The sequence below is a fragment of the Bactrocera tryoni genome, chromosome 1 (assembly GCF_016617805.1).
Source record: "Bactrocera tryoni isolate S06 chromosome 1, CSIRO_BtryS06_freeze2, whole genome shotgun sequence".
NCBI classification, from domain to species: Eukaryota; Metazoa; Arthropoda; class Insecta; order Diptera; family Tephritidae; genus Bactrocera; species Bactrocera tryoni.
In genome coordinates, this window is record NC_052499.1 from 18,530,322 (window position 1) to 18,555,386 (window position 25,065).

General features: G+C 38.4%; 1 protein-coding gene across 2 annotated transcripts in view; it reads left to right on the plus strand.

Moving 5' to 3' along the window:
- Positions 1 to 24,233, plus strand: part of LOC120768989 (ABC transporter G family member 20) — a 175,894-nt gene extending 151,661 nt beyond the window's left edge. For both annotated transcript variants that reach the window (XM_040095826.1, XM_040095834.1), the window contains 7 exons: positions 1,656 to 1,815; positions 8,829 to 9,091; positions 9,185 to 9,278; positions 20,375 to 20,802; positions 22,161 to 22,380; positions 22,443 to 22,620; positions 22,693 to 24,233. In XM_040095826.1, the coding sequence (XP_039951760.1) occupies positions 1,656 to 1,815; positions 8,829 to 9,091; positions 9,185 to 9,278; positions 20,375 to 20,802; positions 22,161 to 22,380; positions 22,443 to 22,620; positions 22,693 to 23,447 (2,098 nt within the window). In that variant the 3' untranslated portion in view covers positions 23,448 to 24,233. The remainder of the gene's footprint in view (positions 1 to 1,655; positions 1,816 to 8,828; positions 9,092 to 9,184; positions 9,279 to 20,374; positions 20,803 to 22,160; positions 22,381 to 22,442; positions 22,621 to 22,692) is intronic.
- Positions 24,234 to 25,065: the final 832 nt, after the last annotated feature.

A 25,065-nucleotide genomic window follows, 5' to 3' on the forward strand; every position in this document is an offset into this window, starting at 1 on the left:
GGTGTATATTGAACTCTTCCTTGTTAAAGAACTGTGGAAATTATTATATTATCTCCGGAAATTACGTCAGTTGTGTCCGCGTTACCGGCTAAGGACCTTCTGTCATTTAAACCACATGCGAAGACCTTGCTTCCCAAAAAGTCTTCATGAGACCACAAGATGCTTTATTTTACAATCTTTTAATTAGCCTCTTGCAAAGAGCTGAGATAAAATCCTATTTGAGAGCGTTGATTTCATCGTGTAATATATTTCTATGGGAGCAGGAAGATAAGCATGATCGGCATGATTTGAAAGTGAATCGTTTCATTACAGGTACTGCACATAGCTATAGTGAACAATCCGTTTGGTACTGAGCTGCAGGGTCTATTAATGGATACCAGAGTCACTAAACAATCATATTATATAATGACTTATGAAAATCAAAGGCTGGTGAGAAGGCTGAAGCTAGAAATCTTTCTTTTATAGTCGCTCTGATTTTTTAGCCTTTTACTGCCTGAAAAATTGTGTTTAAGGAAGCCGTGAGCTGAGATTGGTTGTCGAGTATCCATATTTGTAAACGAGTTGAGAGAGATTTTTTGAAAATCCTGTAATTATGTTTAAGTTCAGATTTACTGCACATTTGTTGCGCTCTCGAGTCAGTAAACAAAGAAATTTATCTTTTACAGCAGCACTTTGGAGTTCTTGAGTACCTATTGTCAGTTGAACTGTAGCCATAACACTTATTTGGAAGAATTGATATCAGTAGAATTCACCAAAATACAGGCACAACTTCGAATCAGTGACAGACACACCACCAACTTCTTGCAGAATGAAAAATTGGTGAAAATCCACATAAAATGTAGGTACCAAGACCGACTACGAGTCCGAGACTGAGTCCGAATTTTCTCTCTCATATTGTCAATATCCAAGAAAAATTGCATGAGATGCCTAACACAGCTTTTAGGGGTGCATAATTAAGAGCACAACCTCTGTACAACCCTGTGGTAAAGAATTCGAAGCATCTTCTCTCCTCGCTCTTAACTGAACTTTGTACAATTCCGCATATTATTAGATATTTTAATAGTTACGCTATTTTTAGCGTGCTTATCATGTCTATGCATACAAATGAGTAAACACAGTTGACTCACTTAAGCAGCCGAACCGTTTAATAGTCTCGAAATACCGTATTTTCAGTCGGAATTTTTTCCAAAGGGATTTCACTGTATTTATCGACACACTTGAGCATTTAACTTCACTCGCAGCACTAATTACTCAGTTGTTCATTTCACTGGTCTTCGCTCAATTGCTCATTTCGCTGGCTCATGATGCTCTCCACTCCTCAACAGGAATGTGTTATAATTAAACGTATAAGTAATGAAAGTTTAGTTGAGCTGCTAAGTAACAAGTGTGTAATTAAAAGTTTAATTTATTTGCCATCATGTGTTTGTCGATCGCCAGTGTATGAGAGTTGTGTGTGTGAATGCTGAGAAAAGCAATAAATTAAATGAGAATAAAGAATAAGCGCATTTAGGGAAGGTATTTGTGCTCTTCCCGTTTCCACAGACTTGAAAATGTTTCAAGGACTCATATGAAATATAAGCTTTATAAATGTTTACATATGTCCGAACCTTAAATTGTTTATATTAACTGTTCTGATCTCTTTATTTCTCTTGCAGTTATGGCCTCTTGGGCGCTTCAGGTTGCGGTAAGACAACACTACTTTCTTGCATCGTGGGCAGGCGTCGCTTGAACTCCGGTGAAATATGGGTGCTTGGTGGACGTCCAGGGTCCAGAGGTTCGGGTGTGCCCGGTCCACGTATTGGTTACATGCCTCAGGTGAGTTTCGTATTCAGACACTTTAAAGTTGAATTCAAAATTGGCCTCCTTAATTTGAACTTCATACCTAAAACTCATTTATCACAGTTCCTAATACCATTCCATTCTATGTGTCCGTTCGACTAGGCAGAAAGTTGTAAATCTGAATAATTGTCGCTGATCTTTTCAATAAACTTGCATCTACTCTTCGTAGCAAAGAGTTCGCTTTGTTGTATTCTCTGAGCAGACGTAGCTCTTAACTAAAATCTGATTTTATTTAAAAACTCAGCGGTTTTTAGTTAAGAGTTTCGCCGATTTCTCTTTTATCGTATTTCTTGTTCCGTAAGCGTCTAATCAATGTCTCTCTAGAGATTTGAACGCTCGCTTAACTTAAGTTTACAGAGAACTTGTAGCAATGTTGTGGTTTTAGACGTCGTTACATATTTCAACTCTGCGGTCGACCAAATTTCCTTTCAGTATACTACTATACTGTATCTGCTAGAATACCAAAATGAGACTCCTGACTAACAGAGTCACTAAATTACGATTGTGACAATTAGAGACATGAGACAATCGTGACAAGCAGAATACAGGCATTAATCTCATTTGAAAGGTCGTGTTGAGTAATCCATGCTCAGTCAAACTACAAAGCAGAGATTTTTGAGGCTGACTTTGTTATGGTACAGAGTTAGTGTGCTGCGCATAACGTGAGCCTGAAGAACAACTCCAACGGCGGCTCTAGAACCTGCCACCTATAGATATCTTCACTGTAAACTGCGCAGCAAAACCGGCGGGATGACTGCAGCTGGCTGCAGGTGAATTTACATATAGAACCTTCGGGCATAGATGGGTAGGAAATGGCGGTTAGGCCAACACCGACTACATGACCCCACTTTTTAACTGAGAAGGTTCAAAGTAAACATAGGGAAGATGGCTAGCGTAAAGGTATGTTAGCTATATGGATGGCTCGAAAATGAACGATGGGGTTGGTGGGGGAATATACTGTCCAGAGTTAGGCATAAGACAACCTTTTAAATTGCCGGACCACTGCAGTATATTTCAAGTTTACTTCTCTGCTATTGCTAAAGTAAGTATCTGGGCTCCCCACGTTATAATACACTAGAGGAAGTGTCGATAGTGAGGCCACAGTGTATGTATGTTGAAATTGTTGCCAAGCGCAGGCGTCCTAAAGAATGACTATACCTCTTGGACCTAGCATCTGGTATCGAAACAAAACTGGTCTATGCGTGGATGATTGGCCTACCAGATTAACCTAACATAACCTTTGAAAAGCTGAAGTTCAATTAACTTGGAGACTATCTATTTTATTTAGCTTACCTAAGGATTGCTCTGAGTTAAACGGATCTAAGGAATAAAGAAATAATAAAGGCGCCATACATCACCAACACATCTGCTTTGGAGCTAGAGCAAAAGGACTCGCATTCATGCTAAAATGAAATAAAAGAGAGAAACTGCTGGAGATTAAGTGTTTGGATTATGAAAAGCTTTTCATCTTCCATTTGTAGCGAAACAGTGTGCAATAAAAGGAAAAGCATAACACGTGCATATGTGTGAGTGCATTGTAGACACATGGAATGAATGACTGGATTTTCTGAGCGCCGCATGGAAAAAATAGCAACAACAGCAACAAACAAACTCGAAATACTGCGAAGTACTCCAACGCTGCGCAAAGCCACCGCATAAGCTACTTTTGTAACACTTAAATAAAAACAAAGACAACAGCAAAAACAATTGAATGCTACAAATTATTTTATAACTGTAATTTCGGGATTTTTCACGCGTTATTAGAAGCGATGCACTTTCGCGTTTCAAGTAATTTGCGATATTTTAAGCTTCTCTCGAAGAGATAATGCTATGTCTTCTTCATTCGTACAGCTGATGCTGCTGGCTTTCAATCTGACTGCATGTATTCCGATGGGACAGTATCCTGTTAGAACTCCTGCAAACATTAAATTGTGACCCTTGCTGAGAACGAAGAGCTTCCTAGAGATCTTACGCTTTAACATGGATCAGAAGGAATTTGCGACTCTACACCTACTAAAACTTGTTGAGCTGGTTTGTGGCTCAACCGTCCAGTAGTGAACCACAAGAAGCTAACGGAGGTCCTACTCGTTCCAACTCCTCAATTATTGAGACTGAAGTACTTATCAAGGATATTATTAAATAACTCCATCATAGAGATAAGTAGTTTAGGTATCCGTTCACTAGTCTTGCGCGCACAGTCAGCGAACTCAAGGTTAATAACGCTTTCCTAATATCAAAGTTCATAGTAACCACTCTGCAGAAGGCTGCGCTCCGGAGCAGTAGATCTGGTGCTACCTAAATGGCAGCCACCTCCGCTAGGAAGACGCTGCAGTAGTCAGGAAGTCTAAAACTGGAGCTGAAGGAAAGTTCCCGACAGTGTACTTCTCTACCAACTCAACGCCCTTCTCCTCCAACGTGACCTTTCCTCAATGCCCCCGGCGACCTAGTAATCCAATTTTTAAATGAGATGAAAATGTGTGTGGTTCTCAGAGTTCTCAGATTCATAGTCATCCAAGTAGCCAGATCTTCTAAGTCTGGACAGCTTTCGCGGCCATTAAAGCAGCCCCTTAAAACAGTGGACTTGTAACAGCTTATGAAATCTTAATTCTTTGCTGATTTGTCTACAATCGAGTTCAAGGTCTCGAAAAGTGTTATCAGGTTCGACCAAGTGTTTATGTGGTGTCCGCAATCTATCGAGCTGTAGCACTAAACACACAATTTTTCTCGGCGTCAATGGTCTCCATAACAGGGTTTAAATACTACGGATGGAAGAGAAGTGCAAAATTTTGTGCATCAACAAAAGGAAGCTTGCAAACTTATAATTGTGGCATCTTTCCGATTCTTCCCTTTTTTTATTCCACTTTTACTCGCTGATTCTTTTTTTCCTGTTTTGGTTTTTGTTTATGTCGCTTTCAGCTTTTAAGTGTTGTCGCCGCAGCGCTGTCTTATCGCTTCGTAGAAACTGCAAACGCAGCTTAAAATCTACGAACCGTCGTTTTAATGTCTTTATCTACATCGGAACTGTGGAAGGCGTTGATAACGGTTGCCCATGGATATGCTATATGTATGCAAGTGCATATGTATTTATATAGATTTAACTGTAAAATGATTTTTATTCTCTTAACACACTCTCTTCGCACACTTAACGCTCAGCGCTCATATACTTTACGCAGAGTTGTATTGGCCGCAGTTACAGTTGGCATTAAATACTTCATATTAACGCTATGATGCTGCATGCCACACACGCTTGCGACCATTCAAAACTAAGTACGCACTACGCTCGACTGGCGAGCGAAGTTGGCTGCGAACGCAGTGGCAACAAGAAAGTCGAAGAAAACAGTTAAAGAATAAAAAAGGAAATGAAAGGGAAAACTGAAGAACTTAATGCTAGCAAATGGTGCAAGGCGAACGTGTTGCATGAAAAGAATGAAGTGATGAAAAAAATGAAGTCAGGAAAAAAATCTACGTGCACACAAACACACACATATATATAAATGCGGCACCACATTCAAAGTTGTTCAAGTTGTTGCGGAAAAAAGAGAATCCTTCGAACTGGTTAAACAGCCAACATGGAATACGAGAGCGCCTCGCACGCCCTTCCAGCCGCGGCGCGCGCTGGCACATACTTTACGATTTGCTACGCTCGCCAGTGCGGCATGTCCATTGTGACGCGTCTACATGAATACAGTGCGGGATTATGGGCGGATTTGTGAGCGACAACTCAAGGATGAAGCAAGGCAAGAAAAGAAAAAAGACAGCAACAATAAGAACAAAAGCGCGTTCATGAAAGCATGCGTATATATGTAGATATTTGAATGTGCTTGTGTGCGCGCTTGCTTGCTTGCCGCAATAACCGCCAATGCCGTTCCCGACGCCTCGAGCGCGGTTACACGCACGCACACACACACATGCCGCGCGCACACACACTTACGCTGGCGTTGCTATAGCCCCGCACTTTTCGTTTGTAGTCACCACTGTACACTTGTTCGCAGCTTTTTGGTCATAAATCTACCAAATTCAACGCGCCCGTCTAACGCGCGCCATCATCTACACCCACCGCGTAACTCCTTCTTCAACGTTGGTAGCGAAATTTGCGAGCGCGCGACATAAAATGTAGCAGCGCGCCGCGGCTTATTCATAGAATCTTGCTGAGCTCGCTCAATTGTTTTTGTTTTGCTTTTGTTGTTGTTCAAAATGTTGTTTCTTCTTATGCGCTAAACATTTGTATGCGCGCATATGCGGGTGTGTGTGTGCGATTCGGTGTCGCCGATTGCTGCCATAATAACGAAATTCCCACAGGCCATGTCAGACAGCAAGCGCAGCTCTTGAGCTGAGCTCCCTAGCTGCTTAAATGCGCGCAGATACCATTGAATTGCTATATTGATGGCGTCGCTGAAGAAAAGGCATTCGCTTGGCTTTGTATGTGTGCGTGCATGTTGTGCGCGCACCGCAAATAGCTTATGAACGACATTTTGAAGATCGGATTAAATGTTTTGCGCTTTGTGTATTGCTCCTATTCTTGCACTGCTGTGCTACATTGTTGCTGTTGCTTGCAGTTTGGTTCAATGAAAAATGATTTATTTTCAGCTGTTGGTATATTAAAAAGTTTCCGCTACCAAGTGTAACGGAAACAGAATTCTTTCAGACTGTGGCGGGAGTGTGAGGCAACTTTGAAGCGAGACATTCTGAAAGTTTAACTGCCTTAAAGTGTTAGAGTTAAAATTTCAAGAGATTATAAAACGATTTCAATGCGAGACTAAAGCGCTTTTACTCATGAGCAGATAAAGTTCAAGACTCACAACAAAAAAAAAAACAGCAAATGAACAACAAATTCAACACCCTGATTGTTGTTGAAAGTTTTTTTTGCGCGTTGGTAGTATAGTGGCCTGATCACTTTCCTAGCGCATATTTAACTACTCATTTCCATAGTCAACACAAATTCGTCTCACCAAGTAATGCCAAGGACTCTCTCTACTAAACCTATTCTCTCACTTTGTAAGCCTTCTGTTTTTACTTTCTCTATCCATATCTCATTTTCTCTATTCTCTCTCTTTAGAGAGAATGCTCTGTATCAATCCTATCTCATTCTTTATATCTCTTCCTTTCTTTTTTCTCTTATCTTCTATGTTGAATTTCATTAAAATATTTGATGATTACTGCTGCTTAAGCATCACTTTCTCGGATTTATGGATAAACACTTCAAAGATTAGGTTCGGTTATACTGACCAGCTGTCGCACAATACGTAGATCTATGGGTTCAGTTTAATTTTAGCTGTAGTGCTCGTCACAAAGGACTCAATGCGTATTTAAGAGTGACTTGATACTTAATTTTGATACTTCGTCAGGTCACTTAAACTCCGAAGCTCCTAGACAATGGAGACGGGTTCTAGGCAGTGCTGAACACAGGCATAGGAGGTGATCCAGTGCCACTCTGGTGTCAACTTCACCGCGCTTTCTGCATGTATTGTCATTATCTAAGCCCATCCGACTCTCAAGAGATGCCAATAAGTTGTGAACTGTTATTAGGACAACAACCGTTCTGCAGTCCTTTCGAGCCCGTGTGGGTAAAAAGCATTTTTCTTCAGAGTTCTTGCACAAGATCTTGCCAACCCTGTGTGTCCATCTCACCGATCCTTCCGTCTGTCAGTCCTGTCGGAAATTTAATTACGCATCGTTTGTACTCGTAGTAACCTATGTTAATTGCATTGGTTCCGTTGTAAGATGGATGGCAATTTTGGCCATTTCGTTTCCCGGAATTTCTACGTGGTTTAGATCCGACTATATAACGGCATATATTCTTATCCAACGTAGTTACCAATTTTAGGCGCTTTCCTGACCGCAAAGACTTCCTCCTGAAATAAATTGTAGTATTCCGGAATTTTGAAGAATCGCCTGAGATCCAGCTCCGAGCAACAGAATGAGGCTCCAATTCCATTAGCCAGTTGTGTCCTTCTGTGTAAATATTGTCAGTTCCTCAGTCGAGTCGCATGCTCCTAGGCCATCCACAGCCTTTTTGTGTGACTTGTAACCTTCTCTCTCTATTTAGTCTATTTAAACCTACCTACCTACCCTATCCTTATTGACTATGTCCGAAGGACTTTGTGGAGAACTTTCCTAAGGCTGTCAATTTTGCAGCTGTTTTCACTGCATATTTTCCATGTCCGTATTTTGTACCTCCTTGCAAAGACTACCATTTCGGTCTTATCGGCATTTGTCTCCAAGCTGGCCGATATCGCCCATCAGTCTATGAACTTTAGAGCTTTGCCCATCACCTTATTGATTGCGTCGAGGTACTTCCTCGTCACTTGTATAGCTGCGTCGTCTGCATAGGATATCAGTCCGTGTGCTTTACTTTCAAATATTTTTCGGAAGCTCATTAGTCACAATTGATCATAGGAAATGCTCATAGTATATTTCTTACGCTCTAGAGCTCTTTATTCACTTGTGGTTAGCAACAATAATATTCCTTATTCAAAAGGGTTGATTAGTAACGGCGCAGGACTTAAGTTTCTGCGTTCTCAAATTGCCGCCAGCTTAATTTGATAATTGCATTTGGAAGTCTCTTAAGAAACCCGGTAGCTATTAGCAGCCAGTTGATAAAATAAGGGCTAAACGCCTTTGGCTGCAACCCACCTGAGTTCGGATGGGTAGCAGGGGGCCGTATCAGACTCAGTAGACACTACTATGCCACAAAAAACGCCAGTCGAAACTGAGTGTGGTAGAGTTGCCAAAGTTTTCCTGTCCCTCAATTAAACTTCTTTCCAATTGTAAACACGAATTCACGCTTCATTTCTTATTTATTTACTCACACACTTGCAAACCATTCCATTCGAATTTTCGTTTTCCATTTTTTACTTTACACACTCGGCTTTTTTATGCGAATTCAGGTGGTGTGCGCTTACATTGTTTGTTATTCACCGAATTTTTTCACTTGCATTTTTTTAACGTTGCTTTTCTTTGCTCTCTTTCTTTTTTTCGTACACACACAGGAAGTTGCACTCTATGGCGAGTTCACGTTGCGCGAAACACTAATCTACTTCGGCACGATTGCGGCTATGGCCCGCAGCGATATCGATGACCGCACGGAATTTTTGTTGAAATTTTTGAATCTGCCAAATGGTTCGCGGCAGGTGAAAAATCTCAGCGGTGGCCAACAGCGACGCATGAGTTTGGCTGTGGTCCTGTTGCACGAACCGGAATTACTGATACTTGACGAGCCGACTGTGGGCGTTGATCCCGTCTTGCGGCAAAGGTAATTGAATAGTCTACGGCACGTGGGCACATACATTTACCTGCATGCATATTCTAATTTTCGGTTTTTTATCTTTCCACATGTTTCGCCTAGTATCTGGGATCATCTGGTTGACATAACAAAAACTGGGAATACAACTGTGATAATTACAACACATTACATTGATGAGTGCGCTCAGGCACATGTGGTAAGTTGACTAAAATTTCAATTTTTTTTCATACCCAAGATAAAGGTATCGGTATGCAGGTATTAGTGCTTTATTTGGACTAACAAAACATCGTGTTAAAGAGAAATTTATGAAATTTGGTTGCTTTCCCGAAGGCCGGGTAAAGTTTTCATGTCCTTGTCATGGTTTCAAATCTATTAAACTCTCCAGGTTTCTTTTATGGACCTACGTATGCTGTAGGATAGTAGTACCAAAGGACCAGATATTAGCAGATCAGCGTGCCTACAGCAAAGGAAAGTCGGTAAACACTGCTCTACGCGTCGTAAAGGAACCCCTGTAGTGTCTTTCAGGTACAAGTGGTGGCCAAAAAGCTAGCAACATATTTATTTCTCCGAAGTGCAGCTTCTTTCAAGACGATGTGCATGTACTCCGATAGTAGAGCTGTAATAAAGTTTTTAATATTGTTGACAGTGCGTTTAAAGCTAGTCAAGAAGTGCATAAGCTCGTTAGCGGTGGTGTCATGGTGGTTTTATTTTGCTTGAATGCCTGTGCAGTCGCTGCTGAGATTATAACCGAAGAGCTTGTTAAAACGGCTAATCAAGTTTCAATAGCATGGGAATGGTGCTGTCCTCTTCTAATACGTCCTGGCGCTGCATCTATGAATATCGAGCTTAGCTAGCGTTGGTTAGTGACTAGCATATGTTCGGTAACAAGAATTTTCTGGCTGAAAGTGGAATGTAAGAGGTCTATTTAATTTCTTGTTCTTAGCAAAGTTCATCGCGTCGCAATAATGAAAGTTTTAACGGAATAACTCATACGGTAAGTTTCAAGTATAAAGTTGAGATGGAAACACCTGGGGACCTTCTCTTTCACAGTCCAGCTTCCGCCAGACTAAAATTGAACCATCTTGGTTGTCCTTCCCACTACGAACCAAGCAAATTTATTGGAATTGATATAAGCCTTCTCAATAAATCGGTGGCAGGCTCGAGGCGTTTTGTCGTTATGCGTCAATCTTTTTGATTCAAATTCAGGAGTTCTGGGCATTACAACGGACAAGCGTACAGTCACCAAACCATTTTAAACCAAACGCAGAAGGCTACATACACAAAAAGCTTGTTGTTTGAGTGCCGCATTATTTGACGCAAAAAACCTTCTAGACCGAATCAACGCCTGCGATATGCTGCTGAAACGGAACGAACTCGAACCATTTTTGAAGCGGATGGTGACTGGCGACGAAAAATGGATCACATACGGCAAAATCAAGCGAAAATGGTCGTGGTCGAAGGCCGGTGAATCGTCCCAAATAGTGGCCAGGCCGGGATTCACGGCCAGGAAGGCTTTGCTGTATGTTTGGTGGGACTGGAAGGGAATCATTCACTATGAGCGGCTCCCATATGGCCAGACGCTTAATTCTACCATCTACTGCGAACAACTGGACCGCTTGAAGCAGGCTATCGACCAGTAGCTCACAGATTTAGCCAACAGGAAGATTGTAGTGTTCTACCAGAACAACGCCAGACCACACACTTTGTTGATGACTCATCAGAAGCTACGAGAGCTCGGATGGGTGGTTTTATCGCATCCACCATATAGCCCGGACATAGCACCTAGTGATTACCACCTGTTCATGTCCATGGCGAACGCCCTTGTTGGTATAAAGTTGAACTCAAAAGAGGCTTGTAAAATGTCTGTCTGAGTTCTTTGCAAATAAGCAGTTGGGCTTCTACGAGGAGGGTTTTATGAAGTTGCCGTCTAGATGGAAACAGATCATCGAACGAAACGGCGCATATTTGAACCAAATTCAATCACTGTAACCCCTTTTTATAAAGCATTGAAGAAAGAGCAAAAAAGCGAAAGGGAGATATTTGACAACCTCAAATATTCATTTCATGACGTAGCCAGATGGTTTTAAATATGAAACTCCTGTAATCAATTAAATTTCAATTTCAATAATTAAATATATTTTTAAATAGTAATGGATTCGTATTTCATGTGATCCAAAGCAAGATTAAAAGACTTTTCTATTCTCGAAATAAGACAAAATAAAATATTTAATCACCTCTCGCATCTGTTTATTCAAATGGATTTAGATTTCATGTGATTGACACGTAAAAATTAAAAAAAAAAATATTAATTGAAAATCGAAATAAAATATTTAATTCCCCTTCACAACCGATTATTGCGTGCGACTTCAATATACCAAATTAAAATGGAGCGCCAACAGCAGCAGAGATAAATTAAAACTCTTATCTATAAACACATGGCTTGCCTTCAACGCGGTGACACATCAAATTAGACTCAAATAAATACACGCCATAAAAACTGAAATGTTTTCCCAGTTTCACAGCAGGTTTGATGGTAAATACGAAACTAAACGCTTGATACCGAAATTGATAGTTGAACAGATTTGCCACAACAACATTTTCTTTACCATTTTTACCGACAAGCGCCCAAAAGCAGGCAACGCAACTTTATTAGGAAAAAAAACGAAATTTCGTGTGGAAGACACAGCTTTCCTACTACTTTCTTACCATATACTATGTATGTGTGCGTAGTTACATACCTTGGTAGCGAAAGACCACCTTCGGTACACAAATAGTCAGTGGCAATTTGCGCGCAGTCATCACTTTCGGCAAGTTCACCAAAAATTACATGCACGAAGACAACTGCGAAGGTTTATGTATGATTGTATGGGTGTGCTGATGTTTGTATGTGTGTGCTGCTGTGTGCACATTAGTAGGAAAACGGCTGACAACGCTAAGTGTGCGTGGCGCGTATGAGATTGTTTGTTTTATCGTTACTTGTACGCTGCCAGACATAAGCATATTCCCACTATCTTTGTTTGTTTGCCTGCATATGTGTGTGTGTGACACAAGTGAGACACTACTCCTGCACAAATACGGGCATGTTGCCGTTGTTGTTACAACTCTCTGGCGCACGCATCGCCTAATCCCCGTTCGTGGCAAACGTATCTATCGCACTACTAGCGCATGATACATTGCGTATACGCCGTGTATGCCCAGCGGCATTAATGCTGCTTATGCCAACTGTAAGCGGCATCACGCTGCCGCTGATATGCTGCTGTGTTTGTATGTATGTTTGTATATGTGTAGTTGTATATATGCATGAATGTGTATGTAGATGTGCGTGTGTGCGCTAGTATTTACGCGTGTGCTGAAACTCCTCATGGCAGGATAGTACTTTTCCTGGCTTTTAGCTTTTGGCGCTTACAATGTGTGCCGAAAACTTCGTATTGATATTAAATTAAGTTGCACGGAAGCCGGAAATTGTAAATAATGTCAATTTCTATGCTATTTAATCCAGTACAAACTCGAGGATTAACTTTTATTTATTAACAGATTTACGCGCAGGCCGCAGTGAGTAACGACTTGCCTTTGTTCGACTCGCCGCCTGCTGTGTTAGCTTCACCTTAAGGTGGCAACGCTGACAAATGTATACACATGTCCATATACAAACACACATATACCCACCATATATAAGTATATACACTTACATATATGCACTCATTTTGTCTGCCCAAAAGTCAATACCGACAAATGTAAAGCGATTATTGGCGAGCAATACATCAACAAACACATTTGTACTCTTTCTCATATACACACGAACTTTTTCATATACACACATACACATGCATGCCATTCAAGGTTTTACCCTGCCTATATGTTTACATTGCTGTTCGGCACTTATGTTGCGCATCACAACGACCAGTCAGCCGGCGAAAATTGCTCGCCGTTGCAGATGCGTCCTTAATTAAGTATTTCTTTGGTTTTTGCAAGCGTTGCGTTAAGTTTTGTTTGTATCGATGTAGTGAGTACACGTTATATAAAAGGGCGGTTTGGCGCTCTTGTTATGTGGTGGTGAGCTACATACTTTAGTTTAACCCTGCTATGACTAGTGGGAAATGTTTGTTGGACAACAAAAATTGGAAAAAAAGTAATGCAGCAAAAACGAAAAGTTAAGATAAAATAACTCAGCATTTTGTGAAATATATGCAAATATCTGGTTATAAGTTGGAAATTTATATGGAACAGTTGGTCGTGATTTCACTTTAAAAATGCCTTCCTATATCAGTCTTACAAATAGTATTTTCATGATAGTATTTTCATCAGACTTATTAAATTTATATTAAAGTGGTTAGCATTTTCCATTATTTCGCATATCTAATCATCATAAATATTTCTTATCTCGTATCATATATATTCCTTCAGTAGTGAAAAAATTAAGATGAAAGTAGCCGATAAAAAGCTCACTTATTTAGTAATGGTAAGGCATAATTGGCAATCGAAAAAGTCTTTTCGTATTTTATTACACCATATAGTGTTAGAGAGGTGAAATTTTAAGCTTAATTTAACCAAAAATAAAAATAAATACGGAGAAATTGAAAAATAAGGTACAGCTGTTCAGAAATTAGTGAAAATAATGACGAAATTCGCTATAATTTGAAAATTTTGTACGAAAGATATTCATCAAAAAGTTGAAGAAAGAAAAACAACCAAAATAACAGTAATTGCATTTATATTTGTGACCTTATAAAGGACCAGCTATAATTTTAATAATAACAAACTGTTTAAAGTCATAAATATTTTCTTTATGAACTTTTTTAAACCAATTTTGAAAGCGCTTTGAAAAGTGCAATTAAAGAAGAAATAGCATTTCGAATGCTTCAATTGCCTCTTAAGCCATCAAGATTGTTGACCGGTTAACTAACGGTTAATTTGAAGAATGAAATAAAAGTCCGTGAAAGTCAAATCAGCTCTATAATAGCGATCAATTGGATGAAATTCTTTATCTTAAATCATATTAACGATTAGAGCGTAACCCGTCTGAGTGAGCTTCTATTGTTTTGGAGAAATTGGCGTGCTTCCTTGGTTTCTTTTCAATAATTTTCTTTAAAAAATTATTTTATGATATACTATTATATTTGGAATATTTTTAAATGCTATTCCAAAAAGTAGGTCTACTTTTTCATTTGCTTTTCATATTTTAATTCCGGAAAACGACTCCTTGCACCATATTGAAAGTGAAACATAAATAATATCATAAAAATATACACAGTTCATTTGTAGATTAATTGGTTTTCAAACACGGTCTTCAACTTCTGTTTCGGTGTTTACTACAAGAAAAAATCAATTGAATGAACCTTTTTGATTCAATCCTTTTCAATTTGATTTTTGTGCTTGCCTCGTTTTGTATAGAAACTTAAAAAGATTTTATTAAACTATTTATTCCTTATTTTGATTCAATACATTGTGCCATCTTTCGGACAAAAAACTGATTTCACGTTCATACAATTGTTGTGAAAAAAGCTAATACAAGTGGTTTTTGACGTCCTGATTTGAGCTAAAATTTCTCCCATCCAAAAAAATGTGCAGCGCCTGCAACAAGAAATAGTCCGAAACGCCAAGTCTGAAAAATAAGCTACGTGTGGCAGCACAACTCATTCATGCTGCAAAAAGTTGTGACGAGTCAAGAAACTTGTATGATATCTCGCATTATTCTGATGGAACACCACAGCATAACTCAATATGTCCAGCTGATCACAAAATACTTCGAAATTAAACGTAGTGTTGTTGGGCAAAATCCCAAAATAAACGATCCCTTTGAAATCTCATCAATAAAATATTCATTCTTTGGTGAATATCGGCCTTCAACGGGGTTTGCGCTAGTTCTTCCTCTTTAGATCATGATTTCTTGCGCTTTAATTAAATTCGTGTAAGCAACCTAGCTTTAGTTGCTAGTAAAAATTCGCTTCAAAAAGGGAGCACAGGGAACTTTGAATATTGCAACAATAAAGTATTCCATTTCGATAGAGCGCCAAACAAAAACCATTCCAAAAAATTTAAGAAAAATGTATAAAGAGAAATATCTACTACATATACTATCAGCTATTCAAGTATGTAACGTTTGAGCGGTTAGGTGAGAAGTTGGCTGCGAAAAAATCAAAGAGTCGGCGGTTGTTATCAAAATAAATTACTGATTCAACGATAAAGTACTTGAAAGCAGCAAAATAATAAAATCATGATATTCAAGTTAATGGTAAATTAACATATATCAATCAATTGAATTCATATTATATAGCTACCAAAATTATCAAAAAAAAATCAGCCGACATGGCGTATGCGTAAAATATTTGTCTAAAGTCTAAGGGCCCTTTTCTCAATGGCTATGGTTAACAGTCATCTGTCAGTTAATTTTTAGTTAGAAAAAAGGTTCCTTACCGAAAGAAAGAGTATTGATTAAGTTAAAAAGCACTTAAATGACGAATGGCTGCTATCAGATATGGAGAACATAGAATTTAATTACTTGGGTGCAAATTTAAACTGGAACAAGAAAAAACTTTAACTTCGGTTGCACCGAAGCTAAATACCCTTCACAGGTGCACTTCTGTCAGTAACTATGTGTTCAGTTTGTATGGAAGCTATATGCTATAGTTAACCGATCTGATCAATTTCTTTGGAGATTACATTGTTGCTATAGAAAATAACATATACAAAATTTCGTGAATATATCTTGTCTAATGTGAAAGTTTTCCATACAAGCATTTGATTCTGATCGTTCAGTTTGTATGGCAGCTATATGTTACAGTAGTCCGATATCGGCCGTTCCGACAAATGAGCAGCTTCTTGAAGAGAAAATGACGTTTGCAAAATTTCAAAAGGATATCTTAAAAACTGAGGGACTAGTTCGTATATATACAGACAGACAGACGGACAGACGGACGGACAGACGGACATGGCTAAGTCGACTCAGCTCGACATACTAATCATTTATATATATACTTTATAGGGTCCCCGACGATTCCTTCTGGGTGTTACAAACTTCGTATCAAACTTAATATACCCTGTTCAGGGTATAAAAATATAATAAATAATGAATATAATGAAATATTTAAATAAAAATAAAAGCAAAAAGTCAAAACGTTCATAATTCACACGAAACCATCTACTAGAATTTCTTATTCAAAAGGTTTTAAATCTTTAGAAACTTGTTGTAATTTTTTTTAAAGGGAAATCATTTACTACACACAGTTTTCAATAATTTTTGATAACTAACTGCCTCAAAACAAGCTTAAATATTTGTTTTGTTCTTCAAAATTCTCGAACAATGGTCAAGATATACACTATCTAGTCAACTGTACCCAAGGAAATAAAGCAATAGCTTTCAAAGGAGCCTCGAAGGTTTAATACGATCTATTCTAAAGTTTAGGATTACGTAAGGTTAAAATTCACTTCCAATTTCAAGAAAATATCTTTGCAATTTTTGGAAGCAGCTTTAAAAGTTGTAACTGTATAGGTGAACGTGTCAAAACTGGCTACTTGGGTACATCAGAATCTATTAGTTGCAGTTATGTGGCATATTTTCTTTAGATTAGTAGTTTCACTGAGTTATGATCAATATAACTATCGTATACATGATTGGTTCAGTAATATGTCCAGATATTCACTAAAATCATTATTTATTCAAATGTAAAAGTAAACCCGACTTACCATTTTCTTACCTCTTATGAGTTGTATATCTCCATCGAGTGTCAGCTCAAGTACCGTGTAAAAAATATAATGAATCTAGGTACGTAATCTCTTCCAATGAATGCACTAAATTACTTGGCGATAAAGCGAACTGCAATGAAACGCAAAAATAGGCACATATTATTTAAAATTCCGGAAGTCAAACCGTATAATTCATGAATATAATGGTTATTACAATATATAATACAAAGATATTTTGAGGCTTTATAACTCAGTAAAGGGAGATAAGGAAAATGCTCCTCTTAATTATATTACAATACATAAGTTATTGCCCAAAATAAGACATGATATCACCAGAATCGAAATGATTGCAAAGATGTGAAAAATTAGTTTAACCTAGTACTAAAAAGACAGAAATAGAGGCAAGTGAATCAAAAATTTAAAGCTAATAAAGTTTGGATGGTCAAGATTAAAGTATATTGACTTAATTTAGCTGTTAACTATTTTTGTGGATAATATGGTAAGGCTCACTTATTTGGTCAGCATATGCATCTCTCTTATCCAGTTATATAAAGAAAAAATTATATAAAAGTCGGTAAAAATCGGTTATACATTGGTTATATATCAGTTATATCATAGCTTATGGGTATATAGTTTAAAATTATAAAAAATTAATAATTGGTTATACAGCGGTTACAGATCAGTTATATATCGGTTATATCATACCTTATGGGTATAGTATATACATTAAGTTTTTCTGAAGCTGCTTTCATGAGCAATTTATTAGCGCCCTTTAGACGAAGATCGTACTATATAGCTGAAATGGGTTTTAAGGGGTCCCGCTGGTATAGGACCCTCAAATTAAGGGTGTTTTCTGAATTTTTTTAGGGTTTAAAAAAAGAGCAATCGTTTTAAAAATTTTACAGTTTATTTATACACTTATGAAAAGTACAATTTGTTTTTTTTTTAATAAAAAAGATTTTTAACAATACTAAAAATGGCGTTCAAAAAAAGCTATCTTAAAAAAGTGACTCCCGGTGGCGTTGTTGATTTTGACATCTGAAACATAAAAACCAAATAAATTATTAATCACTAGGAGTGCAGCTATCGCTGGAACTACAACCAAAAAAAAATTTAAAATTAAAAAAATTTCGCGCTTTTGAAGTTCAGATTCTCAAAACAGCCATTTTTGGACCAGTTTTAAATAAAAAAAAAATAGAAGTTCTTAAAATTAAAATTTGGTCGTAGTTCCGGCGATAGATATTGATCTTATAAACACCATATTAAAATTTCAAGTGATTCGGATGGATAGTTTTTTTTTTCGTCAACGGCCCGCCGAAAAAGGTAGTTTTGAGATAAATGACGTACAAAGCATCCATTCATTGAGCCCCTCGACCGCGCGCTACCTGCTAAAACGGCTGTAGAAGCTAAAATAATGTGAATATCCTTCCAAAAATTTTATAGTATATTCTTAAAAGACTATACTTTCGATTTTTTGAAAATTCTAGACCACCGGAACCCCTTAATGGCTGTGAGAACACCGCTAATGCTTGTTATGAAATCACAGTCAAAACCAACAATTCAGATAGCCACCAACGGCTACAAGCAAACCAGTTAGTAGCCCAGTTCAAGTTTTACCACCACTTCTTTGATTTTTATTATTTTTCTTCACCACAAAACCACAGAAATTCGCTTAAGCAGGGTTAAATAGAACTATTTTTACTGTAACTGAAAGCAAAGTTCCGTTATAACTTGCTCAATCATTCGTACAATCTCACTTCTACGCGTTTTTTTTTACATCTATAGAGTTAAAGACTTCTTTCCTTTGCATTTCCACTTTTGCTTTATTTACTCATTTTACTCTGCGCTTTACTCTTTTCATTTAATTTATTCCGGGGAGTGTCCGCTCATGTTCAAATGGTAATCAATTATTGTAGTTAATTTCCGCACGTCGCATTCATCGTATCTCACATACAAACACCCGCTTAACTGTTATCTAAGAATATGTAACGGTATTATGCATGAGTTGAAGCTGTGGACATTCAAGAGTATATTTATAGTGAAAATTTATTTAAACGTCCGTACGCACGTACAAAACTTACCCATTTCTAGCTCAATATTTTCTAATAAGAAAGGCAGAGAGCGAAGTAAATATAGAAAAATAACGGAACTGAAGAGCGATTGAAAAGCGCTCGTAAACGAAATAGAAGACACAGTGGTTAAATTTCAGACAGTAAAGCTTGTGGTTTCAATGATCTTTAACTCCAATGAGGCAATATAAGTTAGCGTCAGTTGAGGTTAGGCTGCCTTGATGTATCAAGTTAGCGTGCTTAGACTCTGATGATCTTTGCAAAACCACTTAAAGGCGGTTTGAAAGTAGAAGCAGGCGGAGAAGGGACCAAAGAGAGAGATGTTGTTTTTGTTATAACGACAGAAAATAACTAATTTTGAGAAATGCGGCAGAATACATATCAAATGACTGAATAGAAATCTGAATACGTTCCTGTTACGTAGATTCGACCACACTGGGAATGGGATAATGCTCCTAAATCTTGACTAAAAGCGCTATTATAGTTTTTTTCCACCTTAATCGATCTCTGGTTGAAGTTTCTTTTCATAACTGGCCACTTACGAGTATTTCCCATTAGTCTATGAACAGCTGGTCGTAGCTTATTTTCTGTTAGTTCCTTAGGTCCGATCTTTGTAACAGCTTAATGGATATGCATTATAAGCAAGTCTCTTTCCTGCTGCCGAACACTTTTGAAGTGATATAGGTTGGTTAATACCGATTTCTCTTTATATGTAAAGGTTAAATTTGAGCGAAGAGCCGATATGTTAGCACTTATGAGGAAACCTTGCCGCTTTAGTTCGATCACAACTATGATCTAATATCATATAACTCTTTAGTCACTCCTCCAAACCATCAAAGATCTGCATTGTACCACAGCATCGTCAAAGAATTAGTCTGCATCTGTTCGCTTTAGCTAAAAGTTAAGTGAGTTCGAGTGCAGTGCTTGCGAGTTTGCTAGGCGTCGAGTTACGCTAACTGACGAGTTAACTTTCCACTTTCATTTCTATTTGGTTTAAAAGAGAAACGGAAGGACAGACTGGCTGTACATATTTAAAAACGTACTCCTCCCCGCATTTAACTCCCCGCTACCAGTTCATGTTTAACTGACTGACCAAAATTGATAGTCGAGTTGAAGTTGTGCACAATAATTGACTGCGGCAGAGGTCAAACCGAACTGCACAATGCGGTTTATCACAAAGTTTACTCGGCCGCAAGTGGCTAACTGGTCAAAGCACACATAAAGTTGCAAACAAAACTTCGACGAAGCACACAGCTATTCAGACACGAACTAGTGTCTGCCTACAAATTTAATCTCACATACTAATTTAGTTTATTATTAACAAACAAGTTATACTAACCTATAGTATATATGTTATACTAACCTATAGTATACATGTTATACTAACCCAAAGTATGCATGTTAGTATATCCACTTTGTATACTCATATTTACACAAGCGGCAACTAAATAGCCACAAAACTGGCCAACAAAACTTTTTATCTCCAACTTCTCGATAATTTTTTTATTTCCTATTGTTGTTTTTTTTTTGTCATTACTAGATCGGCCTTTTGCGTGGTGGTCGCATGCTTGCCGAGGAGGCGCCCACCTTTTTGCGCCAACAATACAATGCCAGCTCATTGGAGGAAGTGTTTCTGAAGTTGTCTGTCTTGCAGAATATGGGACGTCGACGCCGTTCGTCGATTGCACAGGAAATCGTCGAACAAGTGCAAGTGCCAGCCATTTCGAATCCGGCTTTAGATATGTCTGATGAGCATAATACCGCCGATATATCGGGCGAATTCGGTGATAATATCTCGATGAATTCAGCAATACGTGATCCGATTACGGCAGCTGAGATGCCCGCTTCACCGCTGCCAAGCGATAAGGAGCCGCCAGCAACGCTAATGCAACATTTGGATGTGATAAGTTCGCATCACATGCGCGCCTTGGTGTGGAAAAACTATCTGTGGATGTTGCGTAATGTGGGGTGAGTTGAAGAACAAACTTTTAAACTTTTTATTGAATACTAAGTGATAGGGAATACTATTGTAAGTAAGGCATTGCCGGTTAAGTTTCTCTTTGAATTCTTCCGAAAATTTGTGAGAACAATTTAATATCTCGGATGGCATACGCGAGCGAATAATGTCTAAGCTTCATTGGGGTAGATACCACTTTGCAGTTATAGCCGAGTTTACAACAGCGTGCCAGTCGTTCTTCTTTTTCGGGGCTTCAATCCCACCATTAGTTCGCATTCTCACTTTAGCTCGCCTTCATATGGACGTTCTTTAGCTACCCAGAGGATACTTGTTCTAAGGACGGAAGTCATGAGGTGCTTTAGCCTTATGTAAAATAATCGTTTCTGGCCACTACCAAGTGAATGAAGCTGAAAGAACTTTCCTCACTTGCGTGAACTTCACAGTTCCTCATATTTCCATCCTCCTTCAAAACTTATGCGAAATATACTTAGGCATAAGTACTTTCTGTAACTCCCGTAAGATCTTTCGGAAGCTTCAAATATGTTATATTTAATGAACACCGATGGCGGTGCTGATTTCAAGGAAGATGCAGTATTAGCTCCAAGTGGAAGGGACAATAAAGTAATATATGGGTGATGGAGCTTTTGACGTTCAACGATTGACTGGAAATAATAATTGCAAATGCGTCATGGGTGTCTGTAGTTCTTCGAAATTAGAATTAACCTCGATATTTTTGCATCAGTTATGCGAGCCGGAAGTCTGCTGCAGATTCAGTTCAGAAGCTTATGGTTTCACGTGAGATAAAACAGATAAAACAGGTCAAATGGAATATAGTTTAGACTCTAAGGCAAGCATCTGCGTTCGAAAAAGTGGGCGCAGTGGACTTTTTGGTAAATTTAGAGATTCCAGTACAGAAACTGTTTAAATACGTTTTGATTTTTTGATAGTGTATATGCTGGTAGGAATTTAGAACAGCTAAGATCTACTGAAAGTCTTGCAGGTTAAGGCGTTATGAGCACAGTAGATCATTGATATTGAGTTAACTTTTGGACAAGTGGTCTGGTTAGTAGAAGAATAGAGGGCACTATGGAGAATTTAGTAAGGTCCGTTTGGTGCAAGTAGACTGAGTGAGAAATCCGACGATCTCCAGTTCTTTCTCAGATAAATATTTAATTTTCTGCGCTCGCTAAAGTGCGAAAGTATTCTTGAAACACCACCGCTACAGCTGACGAAAAAAGGGTCAGTTCGTTCGCGACGATTTCAGCAATACTTACCTTATATTTACCTTAAGATAGAAACAAAAGATTGAGAAACTAGCAAGCCATGTAAGTCATAACATTATTAAATTTGATTTTCTTTATACCCATAGCATAATGATGTTCATAGTGGCCTTGCCGGTTGTGCAAATTATACTCTTCTGTTATGCGATTGGTCACGATCCCACCGGTCTCAAGTTGGCAGTGGCTAATGGTGAGCTCTCCGAACAAATGGTAATCGATCAATTTTGTCCAGTTTTTCCCGGTTGCAACCAAACGTATTTAAGTTGTCGCTATCTGGATTTGCTGAAGAAAAATAAGAGTATGGAAGTGGTGAGTTTTTGAGAATATATTACATTCTATTTGATAAACTGAGACGTTTTGCTTTTCTGCAGAAATTTTTCCAAACCGAGGAAGCAGCCAATGCTGAGGTACGACGTGGCGATGCATGGGGCTCATTGGTTTTCGATAAGAACTATACGGACTCATTGAATGAACGTGTTGAAAGCGGACGTTATGCCGATAATGCTACCATCGACTCTTCGGATGTTAATGTGCGCTTAGATATGTCAAGTAAGTGATACATCTATTTTCTTAAAAATCGGGCATGACTAACTTTTCGTACGCTCTTCATTCTTCTTATAGATCAACAAATCTCCACGCTGCTCTATCGCGATCTACAATACACCTTCTTCGATTTCGTCGAGGAAATACTGCACGATTGCGAACTTAATCCGAAAATTGGCCGCATACCCGTCGACTGGGAGAAACCGATCTATGGCACACGCAATCCGAATTTCACTGATTTCGCTGCACCCGGCGTCATTCTGACCATCATATTCTTCCTCTCGGTAGCGATCACATCGGGTGCCATGCTGATCGAACGTAACGAGGGCATGTTGGAACGTTGCTTGGTGGCTGGCATCACAGGTCCCGAAATACTGTTCTCACAAGTGCTCTCACAATTCACCGTCGTCATATTACAAATGACCTTCGTACTAATTGTCGGCTTCGGTTTCTTCGATCTCACCAACGAGGGCAGCATGTGGCTGGTGATTGCGCTCTGCCTGCTCAACGGTTTATGCGGCATGTGTTTCGGTTTCGTCATTGCCTGCGCCGTGGACACGGAGCGCACGGCTACTTACGTGGCAATGGGCTCCTTCTTGCCAATCGTTATGTTGTGCGGCATCATTTGGCCCATTGAGGGCATGTATCCAGCATTGCAGTTCATCACCGTATTCTTGCCGTTAACCAAACCCACAGAGTGTCTACGTTCGATATTGCAACGTGGTTGGGGTTTCTCTGAACCATCCGTACATAACGGTTTCATCTCGATATCCCTCTGGGTGTTGGTCTTTTTGGTATTGAGCATATTATTCCTCAAATTTAAGAAGGGCTAAATAAGTGAGCGACCTTAGCAGGATATATGTGTGGAGAGCGTGCGAGTGAGAGGGGTAGAGAGTGAGAGCAAGGAAGAGCGCGTGGTATTCTACGTGTGTTTGTGGCGTGTGAATGTGTTGTAAGAGCGTGTCTTAGCGCACGTGGTCGCGTATTGCGGTATTTTTCGGTTACAGGGTGGTAAAGTGTTAATCAAATTATTTAAGTTAGCGAACTAGAATAGTTTTTCATGTCTTGTGTTAACTTTTTTCTTCTCGTATAATATAATTGTATGTACTTTTATATAAGTAGGTACAGTTAGCAGTTTTATAACAGTTTTATTTGGATTTTGTTTACCGTGACATAATTGCTTACCGCTGGCGCTCAATGTTGGCTGTGGGTGCAGCGGTAATGAGCTTTTTTATATAAAATATCTTTTTCCTATTTTTTTTTTCTTTAAAATTTAAATGCTTTATTATTATTTTCTCCAATTTCGTTGAAATTTTTAATTTAATTTCCTCCAATGTTAGCTCGTTTTGTTTGTAGTTGCAAGGCTAAAGGATTTTATTACATATAATAAATATATAAAAAAAATTATAATTATTTTCATTTGGGTTAAGTATGATAATAGAAAAACTGCAAAAAACTACAACAACAAATACGAAACTAATTATTTGTATGTCGATTTGCTTGTACTTCACTTGTATACAAGCGTCAATATTTCTATTTGTATTTGTCTGTCTGTATGTATGTCGGCATCTGTTTTGTAGCCGTAATTTATGCAATAAAAATTATACACACAACACTGATAACGGTTTATTTATTGTGCGCGACATTGCTGTCACAACGCCGGTCACAATGCAAGGGCGTGGCAGCGGCAAGTTGCCTTTAATTATACAAATTATGCTGATTTAATGGACGACAACATGTTTGTTTATTGTAAGCTGATCTATAAAAATAATAAAATCTCTGTATACATCATTTTCTATACACATTTTTTTTTGTTTATTTGTATAAAATGTTTCATATGATTTAATTGATTTTTTTTTGCTGGTCGGAAAGGAAACGTTTATGCCGGACAATTTACGATTATTTGCTCATAATGTCAGGCTAATTGCTGAGATAAATTATTGACATTTAATTGCTTTTTTATAGTTCAATTTAATATTTAAAGAAGATATTTTATGGATAATTTGGCTTTTAGGGAAGACAAAAGGCAACACTGTGCTTGCTTTAAACCAGTAGTGATGTCAGTACTACAAAAAAAAAATAATATTTATGAAAAAAACCGAAAACTCGATTTTTGGTAAGTAGAGTGGCTGTTTGAAAAGGCACATAGGCCTTCGAGAGACCCATTTTATAAGCAACGTGACTAAAATCTCTACACAATATTGTCTCCATTCCGAACCACTCATTGCTTTTCATGAAATTCATCTGTAAAAAAAAGTTTCGTCTGTGCAATCTTCGGAACACAAGGTGGAGTTCACTCTCATCCTTTATGGATCCTAATCGTTAACGACCTACTTACAAAACTTGAGGATCATGGCTGCCGGGTGATTGCCTATGCTGAAGATGTAGCACTTACGATCAAAGAAAATTTAGTGAGTTCCATTTACGAGAGGTAAGGGTATCTCAGCGTCG